The sequence below is a fragment of the Eleutherodactylus coqui genome, chromosome 5 (genome assembly GCF_035609145.1).
Source record: "Eleutherodactylus coqui strain aEleCoq1 chromosome 5, aEleCoq1.hap1, whole genome shotgun sequence".
In the NCBI taxonomy this organism is placed as follows: domain Eukaryota; kingdom Metazoa; phylum Chordata; class Amphibia; order Anura; family Eleutherodactylidae; genus Eleutherodactylus; species Eleutherodactylus coqui.
This window is the reverse complement of record NC_089841.1, coordinates 182,045,556-182,061,143: the sequence shown is the minus strand read 5'-3', so window position 1 is coordinate 182,061,143 and position 15,588 is coordinate 182,045,556. Positions and strand designations below refer to the sequence as shown.

The 15,588-nt window shown below is 46.7% G+C and overlaps 1 protein-coding gene across 1 annotated transcript in view; it reads right to left on the bottom strand.

The window, feature by feature from the left end:
- The window catches only part of MYO18B (myosin XVIIIB), a 529,330-nt gene that overhangs the window by 449,821 nt on the left and 63,921 nt on the right, over positions 1 to 15,588 (bottom strand). The window contains exons 10-11 of the mRNA XM_066603908.1: positions 6,162 to 6,304; positions 4,622 to 4,722 (exon numbers count right to left, since the gene is read on the bottom strand). Coding sequence (XP_066460005.1) covers positions 4,622 to 4,722; positions 6,162 to 6,304 — 244 coding nt within the window. The remainder of the gene's footprint in view (positions 1 to 4,621; positions 4,723 to 6,161; positions 6,305 to 15,588) is intronic.

The following is a 15,588-nucleotide window of genomic DNA, read 5'->3' as shown; positions in this document are numbered from 1 at the left end:
ATATAGGGCCTGCAATTAGATAATAGCTTATTTAAAGCTATGGGCCTTTCAGCTGTAAGGTACACTTATTTTTGGCTATCAAATACGTGAAAAGCGTTTGAACTGCCCCTGCAAATACCACAATTATAGCAGAAAACATTTTACATAATTCTTATTCATAGAGTTTATCTGGATAGTTTTCTCCACCTAGTGGTGAGAACAGGAACTTTGCAAGGCAGAAATACAATCTAAATATTTTTCTAAGTAAATGGTTCAATTTATATGATTACCTAATACTGCAGCAAAAAACTTATTAGATCATACATTTTTGTATTATAACCCTATTAACCCTTTCCAATCTACTGTCTGACGTCTTCCAACATTCTGATTAAAGACTGTACAGCTGCGATGTCGGAAGACATCCAGCAGGGTATTCTTAATGTATATTACTGGCCGCTCTGTTGTCGGGGGGCCTCTCCAGCATGTCCCATACCGCAGTACTGCTCAAGCCAGCAGATGGCGCCATTGTATAATGGCAGAAAGAGAAAACCCCCTAGGAAACCCTGAATCCAAAATTGGATTGCAAAGGGTTAAATGTTCTACAATACGTATATTGAGAACGAAAGCATAGATTGAAAGTAAGTAATAAATTCTTGCAACTAAAAAGTTACTAGACAATATAATTCATGCTAACGTGCTTGAAATTCAGTTGTTTGTTGCTCCTGAATAAATGGGTGACAACTAATAAAGCCACCAGTACATCTCCCATGTAATCCTAGACCCCTCAGGGACAAATCTGTGAAGTCCCACAGTGATGGGACCCTTCTCACCTTATTGCAGCATAGCAAGGGAGATTATATAGTCACAACTCCAGACTTCGTGGAAAAAGGTTGAAAATGCTTTTACAGATAACAAATCAAGAACCTTATTAATAATATTATGAGGTATAAAAGTAGAATGGTGCAATGAACCCAAAATGGAATTAAAAGAGGAAATGAATGGTATGAATCTGTATTGCAAACTCTATCATTGGCGCAAATAGAGCTGACTTCAGAAATGGGAGTCACCTGACAAAGAAGAGTCAGATATTCTAGCATTTCTGTACCTTGTAGATTGGGACTGATTGTTTGCATGGTTTTCCTTACCATCTTCACAGATTCAAGCCAGGGATTACATCAGAACTGTGAGCTTTGGTGCATACAACTGTTTTATTATGCATGTATTTCTAAGGCCTCATGTCCACGGGCAAATTAACAATTTAAATTCGCAGCGTTTTTCCTGCACGCGGATTCGCGCCCCATAGCGATGCATAAGACACCCGCAGGTAGTTAAATACCTGCGGATGTCATTTTTTCCTGCAGGCGCAGGTCCTGCATGCAGGAAAAATTCCAGACATGCTCCATTTTAGTGCAGACCCGCGCCTGAATTAAACTCACCTGCTCCGGACGGTACGGGTCTTCTCTTCTTCGCGGCCGGATCTTCTTTCTTCGGCCCGGTGGATGTGCCCGGCGCATGCACGCGGCATGTAGCTGGCGTGCCGAGCACATCCGCTGGGCCGAAGAAAGAAGATCTGGCCACGACGGAGAGAAGATTAGGCCACAAAGAAGGGAAAATCCGGAGCGTATGGAGAGGTGAGTAATTCTTATTTTCAGCCCTCATGTCCGCGGGGCAGGAGGGACCCGCTACAGATTCACCATAGAGAATCCGAAGCGGGCCTGATTGTCCCCGTGGACATGAGGCCTAAGATATAAATCCAATGCAAATAAGCCCTGTCACCTCATTCAGCCAACACTGCACCCATACTAAAGCCCCGGCCTACGTTTCACTTGTTGCTTTTTCCAGGGGTAAAAGAAGAGGCAACAAGCGAAACGTAGGTCGGGGCTTTGGTATGGTTGCTGTGTTGGCTTAATGTAGGGTTAGTGCTTATTTGCACCGGAATTATATGTTATTTACCTTTCTATCCACCGATTATGATATATAGCTGATATAAGTTTTGGTAACCAGCCTTCATACATACCTACATTACGAACATTGCATTCGTTACTCCAAATTTTTGTATGTAGTTCTAACTTTTTGTGTTATTGAATTAAGTATTTTTGCTTTTACACTAGTGCTTTTTTGTCCTGTGTGTGTATTTTATTTGGTGCTATATGGGTCCTTCAGACTGTAGAGTGTTGTGCTTGACTGCTTAGATCATTTCATTTTAGGGGAGTGCTCATTCTCCAGTGCAAAAGCCATGCCCAATTAACATGGTTCAGGGAAGGTCTGGCCTCAGACCCAATAATTGGTGATGATCTACATGATAATTGGTCAAGAGCAGTGTGAAAACGCAGAAGCGTTCCTGCACTGAATTCCTCACATGAACCTGGTGGTAGACATCACTTACCATCAAATGGTGGTTGGGCAGATGTCCTGTTTGAGAAATGGTGCCTTATGCATCAGAAAGCTAAAGAAAACAAGCAAGCCAAGGTGTCTGGTTTGGTGCTGCAGCAGGAGGGACTGTGGTTGATTGTGGCAGTGCTGAAGGCACTTGTCCTGAAAAGATCAGGGTGGTTACACATTCGTGCTAGCGATTCTGCTTTCTGGGAAGCTAGAAAGGGGAATCCGAATGGCCGAATGGCTCTATCTCTGGACAGAACCGAACATCGCTGGACGGACCCCATTGACTATAATGGGGTCCACTCGCTTTCTGCCCACCTGCCTGACAGCATGCAGTGCTTTTTCTTCTGGTATTTTCAGCCGGATCTGGCCAGAGGTTCCAACAAAAATGTGAAGCCGCCCTAATCCACACAAGAGGAGTCTTTCCAGCACCATATTGCAAGTCTTAAGAAGCCTCTGCTGGAAAGACAGCTTACACCAAGAGTTAGCAGATCAAGCCACTAAACCAATCAAGCCACCGATGCCAATGTATCAGGGAACTGTACATATATGGTGCATCACCGAGGATATACCACCATTGCCATGTTGGCTATACAGGCATTTGTGTGTGAACTGTAATTGTAAGATTACAAGAAACTTCCTCTCACCTGCTAGTTAAAAGTTGCCTTATCCACTTGATTTGTTTAATACTCTAAGAAAACTGGACAGTTTGTGCAGTACCTCAAGTAGAGTTGGGTGTTGCAGTTTACCTGTATCTGCTCCATTTTATAACAGAGACTCCACACTCCATATCACACTGTTCAGTTGAGGAAAATTGCCTCTGAACCGTGATCTTTCTAAAAGACTTCACTCATTGCCTTACTACGTCGCTATTTCAAAAAAAGTTTGGACGTTGTATAAGATGTAAATAAATGTTAAGAAAAAAAAGAATGAAATGATCTGCAAATCTCAAATGACCATATTTTTTCACAATAAAACAAAGACTTTGACTATTCCCCCATCTACAGTACAGAATATCATCAAAAGCTTCAGAGAATCTGGAGAAATTCATGCGTACAAGGGACAAAGCCAACAGGCAATATTGAATGCTCGAGATCTACGGGCCCTCAGGCGTCAGTGCATTAAAAACAGGCATGATTCTGTAATGCAAATCACTGCAATGTTTGTGAATACACTCGCCATGCAAACCACAAATCCAAGTTAAAGCTGTGTGATGCAAAGAAGAAGCCAAATATCAACACAATCCAGAAACATCAGTGTCTTTTATAGGCCAAAGCTCATTTGAATTGGAATGATACAAAACGTGGTCAGATGAATCAAAATTTGAAATTATTTTTGGAAACCACAGACACCGTGTCCTACGAACAGGAGACGGGCCATGCAGCTTGTTATCAGTGCATAGTTAAAAGCCTGCATCTCTGATGGCATGGGGTGGCATTAGTGCCTATGGCATGGGCAGCTTACACATCCTGAAAGGCACTATCGATGCTGAGCAGTATATAGAGGTGTCAGAACAACATATGGACTCATCCAGACAAAGTCTCTTTCAAGGAGGAACTTTCATATTTCAGTAAGACAATGCTAAACCACACACTGCATCCATCACAGCAGCAGGGCTTCACACAGGAAGAGTCCGGGTGCTGAATTGGCCGCCTGCAATCCAGACCTTTCATTAACAGAAAACATTTGGCGCATTATTAAATGAAAAATCCGTTAAAAAAAGACAGCGGACTGTTGAGTATATCAGACAAAAATGGGACAGCATTCCTTTCCTAGAACTCCAGCAATTGGTCTCATCACTTCCCAGACGTCTATAGACTGTTGTAAAAAGAAGGGACACTACACAATAGTAGACACAGGCCCTGGCCCAATTTTTGTGAGATGTGTTTTTACCATCAATTTCTAAATTAGTTACTTTTTTTAAATGAAATGGAAAAATGTCTCACTTCCTCCTTCTGATTTTGTTCCATGTTCTGTTGTGAATATAATATGGTTATATGAGGTTTCCAAATAGTTGCATTCTTGTTACTTTATACTTTTTTGGGATTTTACACATTGTCTCAACTTTTTTGGAATTGGGGTTGCATTTGTTAGGAAAGCCAGTGTTTTCATAAAATATTCTTCACCAATTTTAAACAAAAGAGAACATGTGATAAGAGTCTGTTCAAGAGCATATGGAAAAGATAATGTGACGCTATAGCGCCATCTACTGTCATTCTTGAATACTTCCTCCAGTAGTATATTGTGGCTGCTGCAGTTGTACCTGAGATCCAAGTCCGCTCCAGTTAACAGCTGCAGGAACACATTGAAGTTACTTTCTCCTTCTGGTTGTTGGGCCACACGGATTCTTTCCAAGAGCATGGTCTGTAAATTTACAGAAGACAACATTAGGCAGGAATCAAACATGCAGTTTGTTTTTTATTCTGTTTTTATGAGCAAAACAGAGTAGATACAAATAGAAGGAGAACTATCAGTATTTCCTTCTTTTTGGGCCCATTCCTGGTTTGGCTTAAAAATCTGCCACAAAAACCACCTCTGTGATTCCAGTCTTACAGAATTAATACACATTGTAAAGAAACTTGATAATACACATGGACAGGGGTTCAGCAACCACATAGACCATAATAACCCTAATACACTTATTATAGTATAAACACTTAACATTTTTTCGTTTTTGGTATCCAAGTCAGAACACGTAGGGCTTATAAGATGCCTTATAATAAAATGAATAAGGACTTTCTGCATTGTTGAAAGGGCAATACATATTGTGCAATACACCATAGGGTGTTTGAATATAAAATATATTAACCCTTTCCAATCCACTGTCTGACGTCTGAAGACATTATGATTTAAAGCTGTACAGCTCCGATGTTGGAAGACGTCCGTCCGGGTTCCCTTACTGTATATTGCCAGCCTCTCTGCTGTCAGAGCCTATCCAACGTGTCACCTCATGCAGTACTGGCTTTAGCCAGCATATAGCGCCGTTGTATAACAGCAGAAACAGAGTAAGCCCCCTAGGAAAACCAGGATACAAATTGGATTGGAAAGGGTTAATACTATTTTAAGTCCTCAATAAATAGTCCTGCATGCTCCAATCTAAGGCTACATTTGGACTGGTGCTCAGGCCTGAAGATGATCCAACGCATGCTGGATCCAAATGGTGCTGGATGGAACCCATGGACTATAATAGGGTCCATACGGCAAGCTGGCCAAAACTTCCCCAGATGAAATATCACAGCTTGCTGCGCTCTTTTGTTTAGGATTTTCTGCTGGATCTGCGCTGGAGGCTCCAAATGAAGTATAGGACAATATAAGGTTTAAAGGGAACCTTTCACTGGGTTCCTGCTGCCTGAACCACAGGTATGCACTATGCCCCCCTGTAAACACACTTTAAAGTTTGCCTTAAAAGCTCAGAAAGGCTGGCTGCATCGGCCTCTTCCCACCCGGAGCATGCTGACTGACAGCTCCTCTCCATGCTTGTGTATAGGAAGAGAGCTGTCAGTCAGCATGCTGTGGGCAGGGAGAGGCGAGGGAGGCCAGCCTCTTCAACTCAAAGTTCTGTTTTGAGTCAAACTTCAAAGCGTTATTATTGTGTAACACATATATGGTGGCAATGGGCGTATCTGTCCCGGTTTATACTATCCGTGGTTCAGACAGCATGAACCCAGTGACAGGTTCCCTTTAAAACTGGCTACTTAATAAATTGTTAATCTAGGAGTGTTCTGTATGATCAAGGTCAGATAATTGGGTTCTATTAGTTATAAGGTATTCCTACAATGGTGTAATAAGGCTCCTTGGCTTACCTGTAAGTGGCCTGCGGTGACACGTCCAGCAGAATTGAAATCCAGAGACATGACCATGGAGAAGCGCGTGGAGTTATTACATTCACTAGTTGTCACTCCTCCGAATGATTTTAGAATGGTGAACATTGCATGAATCTTCTCCACTGAAAAACATATGGGAGTATATAATAACAGTAATGATCCGCACTAACTGCACAATAGTCATGTCTCAGGTGGGATACCTGATTTGTGTTCTACGCTTTAGGACATTGGCATAAAGAGAAGTTTTGGGTTGGGATCAGCAGTTTATAATCTACATTGACATTACAGTTCACAAGCTCCATCTGATCATTTCTACTATACTATAGTGAGGCTATATGCATAGAAAATAATGCTACATGGAAATGGACATTTAGGGAGGATTTAGGATACAACTAATCGGGTAGGGCTATCTATGACTGGATAAGATTCAGCGGCAAGTATAGCTATGGTGGTGCAATTACAAGTTGTTCAGGGGTCTGGTAAATTAGACTCATGTATCTCTGTCCATGTCATTTTAATGTTTAATGTATAGAGCACTAATAGCTTTAATCCCCAGAGATCAATAGCTTGTCCAGTTAACCATCCAATTAGACTTCCATGTTACCTATGTCTGCTGTGACCATTTTAATTTTTAAAGGGATTGTCTTACCAGGGTCATTACAAATTATCTTCCCAATTTCAAACACTTATAAGTCACATTTAACGTTTTACCTGCCGAATAAGGATCCACCTCACAATTCAAAGCAAGGCAGCAAGTGTGTGAATGGACTGTCCCAATTTTAGAATGTTGGCAGATAAAAGATACATAAATCAAATATATAAATTTGATATCAATAGAAACAGAAACTCAAAAAGTTTTGTTGAACAACATCAAAAATGTCTTCCACATCAGAGGTGTCCAATATGAGCCCCCTTTGTTGCTCAACACACTTCAAAGCTTGTAGTCAAGTTCCTGCCATACAGGTTGTAGAGTATCGCGATTGACTGATGCAATGGCTTCTGTGATGCGATCATGCGTGATGGGTGGTAAAGGTGGCATGTGGATTTTCTTTAACACAAGGCTTAAGGCCCATGGAACATGGAAACCAAGGAAGAATTTCACTGCCATCGATCCATCCACGATCCCTCTGTTTGGTAGTTGCCTATTGAACTCACTTCTGACTTCATTGTTAAAATGTGGGATGCTCCATCCTTTCAGAAGATGAAACCTGTGATTTCCTATTCCAGCTGCGACAGAAGCCATATCTGTAGCGTCCAGGTATGAGATCGTTTAGAGCAATTACTCAATCGAGCATCGCTTTTTTTCGAGTAACTGCCTAATCGGGCGAAAAGATTCAGGGGGCGCCGGGGGTGAGCAGGGGGTAGCGGGGGGGGGGGGGGGGGGAGAGCTCCCCCCTGTTCCCGCCTGCTACCCACCGCTCCACCCCGCCGCCCCCCAGCGCCCCCCAAATCTTTTCGCCCGAGTAGTCAGTTACTCGAAAAAAGCGATGCTCGATCGAGTAATTGTCCTAAATGAGCACGTTCGCTGTTCTCTAGTCACAATCTATATTTGAAAGAAAAAAATCCTAAAATCCTTTTTTATACTGACAACAGAGCCTCATATTAGTCTGTCCCTTCCACATCTGTAGAGAATAGTTTGCAGCAGTCATCACTAACATCACAGGCAGGATTACACTGACAGGTAACACCTCCTGTCCATTATGTGACTGGCCCATGAGGCTACCGTAAAGCATATATCTACATGCTGTTAAATGCAGCTCAGGAAAGATGGTAGTCTGCATAGCCATATATAGACAACTAAAAAAAATTCTGAGAAAACAAAAACTGGCTAGAAAAATAGAAAATGTTTCACTATCTAGCTTTGATTAATACAAAAAAACTTTGGTGATCTAGTCCCTTTAAGTAGGGCAGCGAGAAGGCTATCCTTTAACTTCCAGTTGTAATTCTGATAACAAAGGTATATTTAGGATTGTAGATACCGCCTTTCAAATGAGAGTCCTTGCAGCTATCAAATATGGCCACTACCAGCCTGATCCACAAAATCCACAAATGGAGAAACACATGGCGCGGCTGAAGAAGGAACGCCGTGACCACAGGATATTGAGGAGGAGTACTGACATTTTTTAGTCGTACTGACTTCTTTCTCAATCCCATACTAGAGTGACAGTGAAAAGCACAAAACCACAAAGAAGCGTGGAGCAGGGTGACATTTATCAGCAGGTTTGTGGCTGTGCTATGGGCACTCGTGTTGCACCATCACACGCCAATTTATATATTGGCATAGTCAAACATACATTCTTGAACTCTATGCACCCCTTCAAAGAAAATATCCTGCACTAATGACATTACATTGATGATCTCTTCTTTTCATGGGCTGGAGACGAAGACCAAGCCTCTGAATTTAAATGGTGGATTAATAATAATGTGTTTGGGTTATCATTTACCAGTTTTTCACTCAGGCAATTGATTTTTTAGATCTTCACATTTTTTTCAATAATGAAGGAGGCCAACAAACAAACAGACACTTCAAGCAGGTGGATGTTAATAGTTATCTGGACTACAGAAGTGCTCATCATTCTCCCTGGCTTAGAAGCATTCTCTACGGACAGTTCTGATGAATTAGAAAGAACTGTTCCGAGGATGCAATGTTTACAAAACAGGCTGAGACGCTGTGTACCACATTTCAGCAAAAAGGTTATCCTAGGAAGCTAATTAAAGATGCTCTTAATGGAATGAAGGCCACAATGCGAACCGAGTGTTCGGAGAAAAAACTAAGACTAAAAACAATCAGGCATTAGAGATGAGCGAACGTACTCGTCCGAGCTTGATATTCGTGCAAATATTAGGGTGTTCGGGATGCTCGTTACTCGTAACGAGCACCACGCGGTGTTCCGGTTACTTTCAGTTTCCTCTCTGAGTCGTTAGCGCGCTTTTCTGGCCAATTGAAAGACAGGGAAGGCATTACAACTTCCCCCTGTGACGTTCAAGCCCTATACCAGCCCCCTGCTGTGAGTGGCTGGGGCGATCAGATGTCACTAGAGTATAAAAGTCGGCCCCTCCCGCGGCTCGCCACACATGCCTTGTGAGTTAGCTGAGGGACAGTGCTGTTCTATTGGAGTTGCTGTAGGGAGAGTGTTTGTAGTGAGCGTAGGCTTCAAGAACCCCAACGGTCCTTCTTAGGGCCACATCTACGTGTGTGCAGGCTGCTGTTAGCAGTGGAGAAAAAAAATTTTTTTCTCAAAATCGGCAGTGCAGAGCATTGCACCCGGCATTAGGGACAGAAGTGGTGCTTAGGCAGGGAGAGTGTTAGGAGTGAGTGTAGCCTTCAGGAACCTCAACGGTCCTTTCTAGGGCCACATTTAACTGTGTGGAGTACTGTGCAGGCTGCTGTTAGCTGTGTTGTTTTTTTGTTTTTTTCTCAAAATCGGCGGTGCAGAGCGTTGCACCCTGCATTGATACTACAGGCACAGAATTGTGTAGGCAGGGCCACAACACAGTTATTAGTCATTGAATAGGCACAGTGGGCCTTTCCTTTAAAACAAAAGGGAAAAAATTATATTTGCCCTGCCTCTGTCAGTCCTAAGGGCTCTGGGTACGTGTGTGCTGCGTGGAGAACGTAAAAAAATCAGACGCAACCAGCTACGGTTGAGTGCAGCCTTGCGCCAATTTCTTTCCTGCCTGGGAAATACCTGCTCTGCCACAGTTAATAACTCTGCAACAGTAAAGTTCTGTGACACTTTTGCAGGGCCGCAACACAGTTATATTAGTCATTGAATAGGCACAGTGGGCCTTTCCTTTTAAACAAAAGGGAAAAAATTATATTTGCCCTGCCTCTGACAGCCCTAAGGGCTCTGTGTACGTGTGTGCTGCGTGGAGAACATAAAAAAATCAGACGCAACCAGCTACGGTTGAGTGCAGGCTTGCGCCAATTTCTTTCCTGCCTGGGAAATACCTGCTCTGCCACAGTTAATAACTCTGCAACAGTAAAGTTCTGTGACACTTTTGCAGGGCCACAACACAGTTATTAAACTTATTATTCATTCACTAGAGGTAGTGGGCCTTTCCTTTTAAACAAAAGGGAAAAAAGTATATTTGCCCTGCCTCTGTCAGTCCTAAGGGCTCTGTGTACGTGTGTGCTGCGTGGAGAACGTAAAAAAATCAGACGCAACCAGCTACGGTTGAGTGCAGCCTTGCGCCAATTTCTTTCCTGCCTGGGAAATACCTGCTCTGCCACAGTTAATAACTCTGCAACAGTAAAGTTCTGTGACACTTTTGCAGGGCCACAACACAGTTATTAAACTTATTATTCATTCACTAGAGGCAGTGGGCCTTTCCTTTTAAACAAAAGGGAAAAAAGTATATTTGCCCTGCCTCTGTCAGTCCTAAGGGCTCTGTGTACGTGTGTGCTGCGTGGAGAACGTAAAAAAATCAGACGCAACCAGCTACGGTTGAGTGCAGCCTTGCGCCAATTTCTTTCCTGCCTGGGAAATACCTGCTCTGCCACAGTTAATAACTCTGCAACAGTTAAGTTCTGTGACACTTTTGCAGGGCCGCAACACAGTTATTAAACTTATTATTCATTCACTAGAGGCAGTGGGCCTTTCCTTTTTAAAAAAAGTTAAAAAATTATATTTGGCCAGCAGGCTTGCGCCAATTTTTTTCCTGCCTGTGAAATCAAATCACTGGTAATACACCATGCTGAGGGGTAGGGGTAGGCCTAGAGGACGTGGACGCGGCCGAGGACGCGGAGGGCCAAGTGAGGGTGTGGGCACAGGCCGAGCTCCTGATCCAGGTGTGTCGCAGCCGACTGCTGCGCGATTAGGAGAGAGGCACGTTTCTGGCGTCCCCACATTCATCGCCCAATTAATGGGTCCACGCGGGAGACCTTTATTAGAAAATGAGCAGTGTGAGCAGGTCCTGTCCTGGATGGCAGAAAGTGCTTTGAGCAACCTATCGTCCAGCCACAGTTCTGCGCCGTCCACTGCTGCAAATCCGAATCCTCTGTCTGCTGCTCCTCCTTCCTCCCAGCCTCCTCACTCCAGTACAATGACACTTGCTCAGGAGCGGGAAGACTCCCAGGAACTGTTCTCGGGCCCCTGCTCAGATTGGGCAGCAGTGGTTCCTCTCCCACCAGAGGAGTTTATCGTCACTGATGCACAACCATTGGAAAGTTCCCGGGGTCCGGGGGATGAGGCTGGGGACTTCCGCCAACTGTCTCAAGAACTTTCTGTGGGTGAGGAGGACGATGACGATGAGACACAGTTGTCTTGCAGTGAGGTAGTAGTAAGGGCAGTAAGTCCGAGGGAGGAGCGCACAGAGGATTCGGAGGAAGAGCAGCAGGACGATGAGATGACTGACCCCACCTGGTGTGCAACGCCTACACAGGACAGGTCTTCAGAGGGGGAGGCACGGGCAGCAGCAGGGCAGGTTGCAAGAGGCAGTGCGGTGGCCAGGGGTAGAGGCAGGGCCAGACCGAATAATCCACCAACTGTTTCCCAAAGCGCACCCTTGCGCCATGCCACCCTGCAGAGGCCGAGGTGCTCTAAGGTCTGGCAGTTTTTCACAGAGACGCCTGACGACCGACGAACAGTGGTGTGCAACCTTTGTCGCGCCAAGATCAGCCGGGGAGCCACCACCAACAGCCTCACCACCACCAGCATGCGCAGACATATGATGGCCAAGCACCCCACAAGGTGGGACGAAGGCCGTTCACCGCCTCCGGTTTGCACCGCTGCCTCTCCCCCTGTGCCCCAACCTGCCACTGAGATACAACCCCCCTCTCAGGACACAGGCACTACCGTCTCATGGCCTGCACCCACACCCTCACCTCCGCTGTCCTCGGCCCCATCCACCAATGTCTCGCACCGCACAGTCCAGCCGTCGCTAGCGCAAGTGTTGGAGCGCAAGCGCAAGTACGCCGCCACGCACCCGCACACTCAATCGTTAACCGTCCACATAGCCAAATTTATCAGCCTTGAGATGCTGCCGTATAGGGTTGTGGAAACGGAGGCTTTCAAAGCTATGATGGCGGCGGCGGCCCCGCGCTACTCAGTTCCCAGTCGCCACTACTTTTCCCGATGTGCCGTCCCAGCCCTGCACGACCACGTCTCCTGCAACATTGTACGCGCCCTCACCAATGCGGTTAGTGGCAAGGTCCACTTAACTACAGACACGTGGACAAGCACAGGCGGGCAGGGCCACTACATCTCCCTGATGGCACATTGGGTGAATTTAGTGGAGGCTGGGACAGAGTCAGAGCCTGGGACCGATCACGTCCTACCCACCCCCAGAATTGCGGGCCCCAGCTCGGTGGTGGTATGTTCGGCGGTGTATGCTTCCTCCACTAAAGCACCCTCCTCCTCCTCCTCAACCTCTGTCTCGCAATCTAGATGTGTCAGCAGCAGCAGGACGTCGCCAGCAGTCGGTGTTGCGCGGCGTGGCAGCACAGCGGTGGGCAAGCGTCAGCAGGCCGTGCTGAAACTACTCAGCTTAGGAGATAGGAGGCACACGGCCCACAAACTGCTGCAGGGTCTGACAGAGCAGACCGACCGCTGGCTTGCGCCGCTGAGCCTCCAACCGGGCATGGTCGTGTGTGACAACGGCCGTAACCTGGTGGCGGCTCTGCAGCTCGGCAGCCTCACGCACGTGCCATGCCTGGCCCACGTCTTTAATTTGGTGGTTCAGCGCTTTCTGAAAAGCTACCCACGCTTGTCAGACCTGCTCGTAAAGGTGCGCCGGCTCTGCGCACATTTCCGCAAGTCCCACACGGACGCTGCCACCCTGCGCACCCTGCAACATCGCTTTAATCTGCCAGTGCACCGACTGCTGTGCGACGTGCCCACACAGTGGAACTCTACGCTCCACATGTTGGCCAGGCTCTATGAGCAGCGTAGAGCTATCGTGGAATACCAACTCCAACATGGGCGGCGCAGTGGGAGTCAGCCTCCTCAATTATTTTCAGAAGAGTGGGCCTGGTTGGCAGACATCTGCCAGGTCCTTGGAAACTTTGAGCAGTCTACCCAGGTGGTGAGTGGCGATGCTGCAATCATTAGCGTCACCATTCCTCTGCTATGCATCTTGAGAAGTTCCCTGCAAACCATAAAGGCAGATGCTTTGCGCTCGGAAACGGAGGCGGGGGAAGACAGTATGTCGCTGGATAGTCAGAGCACCCTCCTGTCTATATCTCAGCGCATTCAGGAGGAGGAGGAGGAGGAGCATGTGGAGGATGAGGAGGAGGGGGAAGAGACAGCTTGGCCCACTGCTGACGGTACACCGGCTGATTGCCTGTCATCCTTTCAGCGTGTATGGCCTGAGGAGGATGAGGAGGAGGAGGATCCTGAAAGTGATCTTCCTAGTGAAGACAGCCATGTGTTGCGTACTGGTACCCTGGCACACATGGCTGACTTCATGTTAGGATGCCTTTCTCGTGACCCTCGCGTTGCACGCATTCTGGCCACTACGGATTACTGGGTGTACACACTGCTCGACCCACGCTATAAGGAGAACCTTCCCAGTCTCATTCCCGAAGAGGAAAGGGGTTCGAGAGTGTTGCTATACCACAGGACCCTGGCGGACAAGCTGATGGTAAAATTCCCATCCGACAGCGCTAGTGGCAGAAGGCGCAGTTCCGAGGGCCAGGTAGCAGGGGAGGTGCGGAGATCGAGCAGCATGTACAGCCCAGGCAGTGCAACAGTCTTTAAGGGCCTGGACAGCTTTATGGCTCCCCACCAAGACTGTGTCACCGCTCCCCAGTCAAGGCTGAGTCGGCGGGAGCACTGTAAAAGGATGGTGAGGGAGTACGTAGCGGATCGCACGACCGTCCTCCGTGACGCCTCTGCCACCTACAACTACTGGGTGTCGAAGCTGGACACTTGGCCTATACTAGCGCTGTATGCCCTGTTGGTGCTTGCTTGTCCTGCGGCTAGCGTCTTGTCGGAGAGGGTGTTTAGTGCGGCTGGGGGAATCATCACAGATAAGCGTATCCGCCTGTCAACCGACAGTGCCGACAGGCTAACACTCATCAAGATGAACAAAGCCTGGATTTCCCCAGACTTCTCTTCTCCACCAGCGGACAGCAGCGATACGTAAGCAATACGTAGGCTGCACCCGCGGATGGAAGCTACGTTCTCTCTCACCATCCAAAACGGGGACATTTCTGCTTCATCAATCTGTGTCTAATATTCCTCCTCCTCCTCCTGCTCCTCCTCCTGAAACCTCACGTAATCACGCTGAACGGGCAATTTTTCTTAGGGCCACAAGGCTCACTCAAATAATTTTTCTAAACAATTTTTATATGTTTCAATGCTCTTAAAAGCGTTGAAACTTTAACTTGAACCAATTTTTCGTTAAACTGGGCTGCCTCCAGGCCTAGTTACCACTTAAGCCACATTAACCAAAGCGATTAATGGGTTTCACCTGCCCTCTTGGTTGGCCAGGGCCAATTTTTCTGATGTACATTAGTACAGTTGATACAGCAATTTTTGTGGGCCCTTGCCTACAGTGTAATCAAATTAATTTTTAGCCCACCTGCATTACAGCTGACGTTACATCCGCTGTGTTGGGCAATGTAATGGGATATTTTTATGTACCGCCGGTGGGTTCCAGGGAGCCACCCATGCTGTGGGTCCACAGGGAATTATAAATGCATCTGTGTCCACTTGTAAAGAACCCCAGTCTGACTGGGGCATGCAGTGTGGGCCGAAGCCCACCTGCATTAAGCACGACATTACTACCTCAGCTGTGTTGGGCACTGCAATGGGATATTTTTATGTACCGCCGGTGGGTTCCAGGGAGCCACCCATGCTGTCGGTCGACAGGGACTTCACAATAGGGAGTTGTACCTGCCTGTGTCTATGAATTAAAAAGCCCGGTCTGACTGGGGCATGCAGAGACACCTTGACAGAATGAATAGTGGGTGGCACATAGGTTCCCCATTGCTATGCCCACGTGTGCAGCTCCTGATGGCGGTGGCACAGGATTCTATTTCTCATTGCTTCTGTACAGCATTGTGGGCTATCGCCCTGCCCCTTTTAAAGAGGGTCGCTGCCTAGCCGTGCCAACCTCTGCAGTGTGTGCCTGCGGTTCCTCATGGCAGACGCACTTCTAAATAGACATGAGGGTGGTGTGGCATTAGGGCAGCTGAAGGCTGCGCAGGGACACTTTGGTGTGCGCTGTGGGGTGGAGGGGGGGCGGTTGGGCAGCATGTAAGCCAGGAGAAGTGGCAGTGGAGTGTCATGCAGGCAGTGATTGTGCTTTGTTGGAGGTAGTGTGGTGCTTAGCTAAGGTATGCCATGCTAATGAGGGCTTTTCAGAAGTAAAAGTTGTTGGGAGGGGGGGGGCCACTCTTGCCGCTATTGTGGCTTAATAGTGGGACCTGGGAACTTGAGATGCAGCCCAACATGTAGCC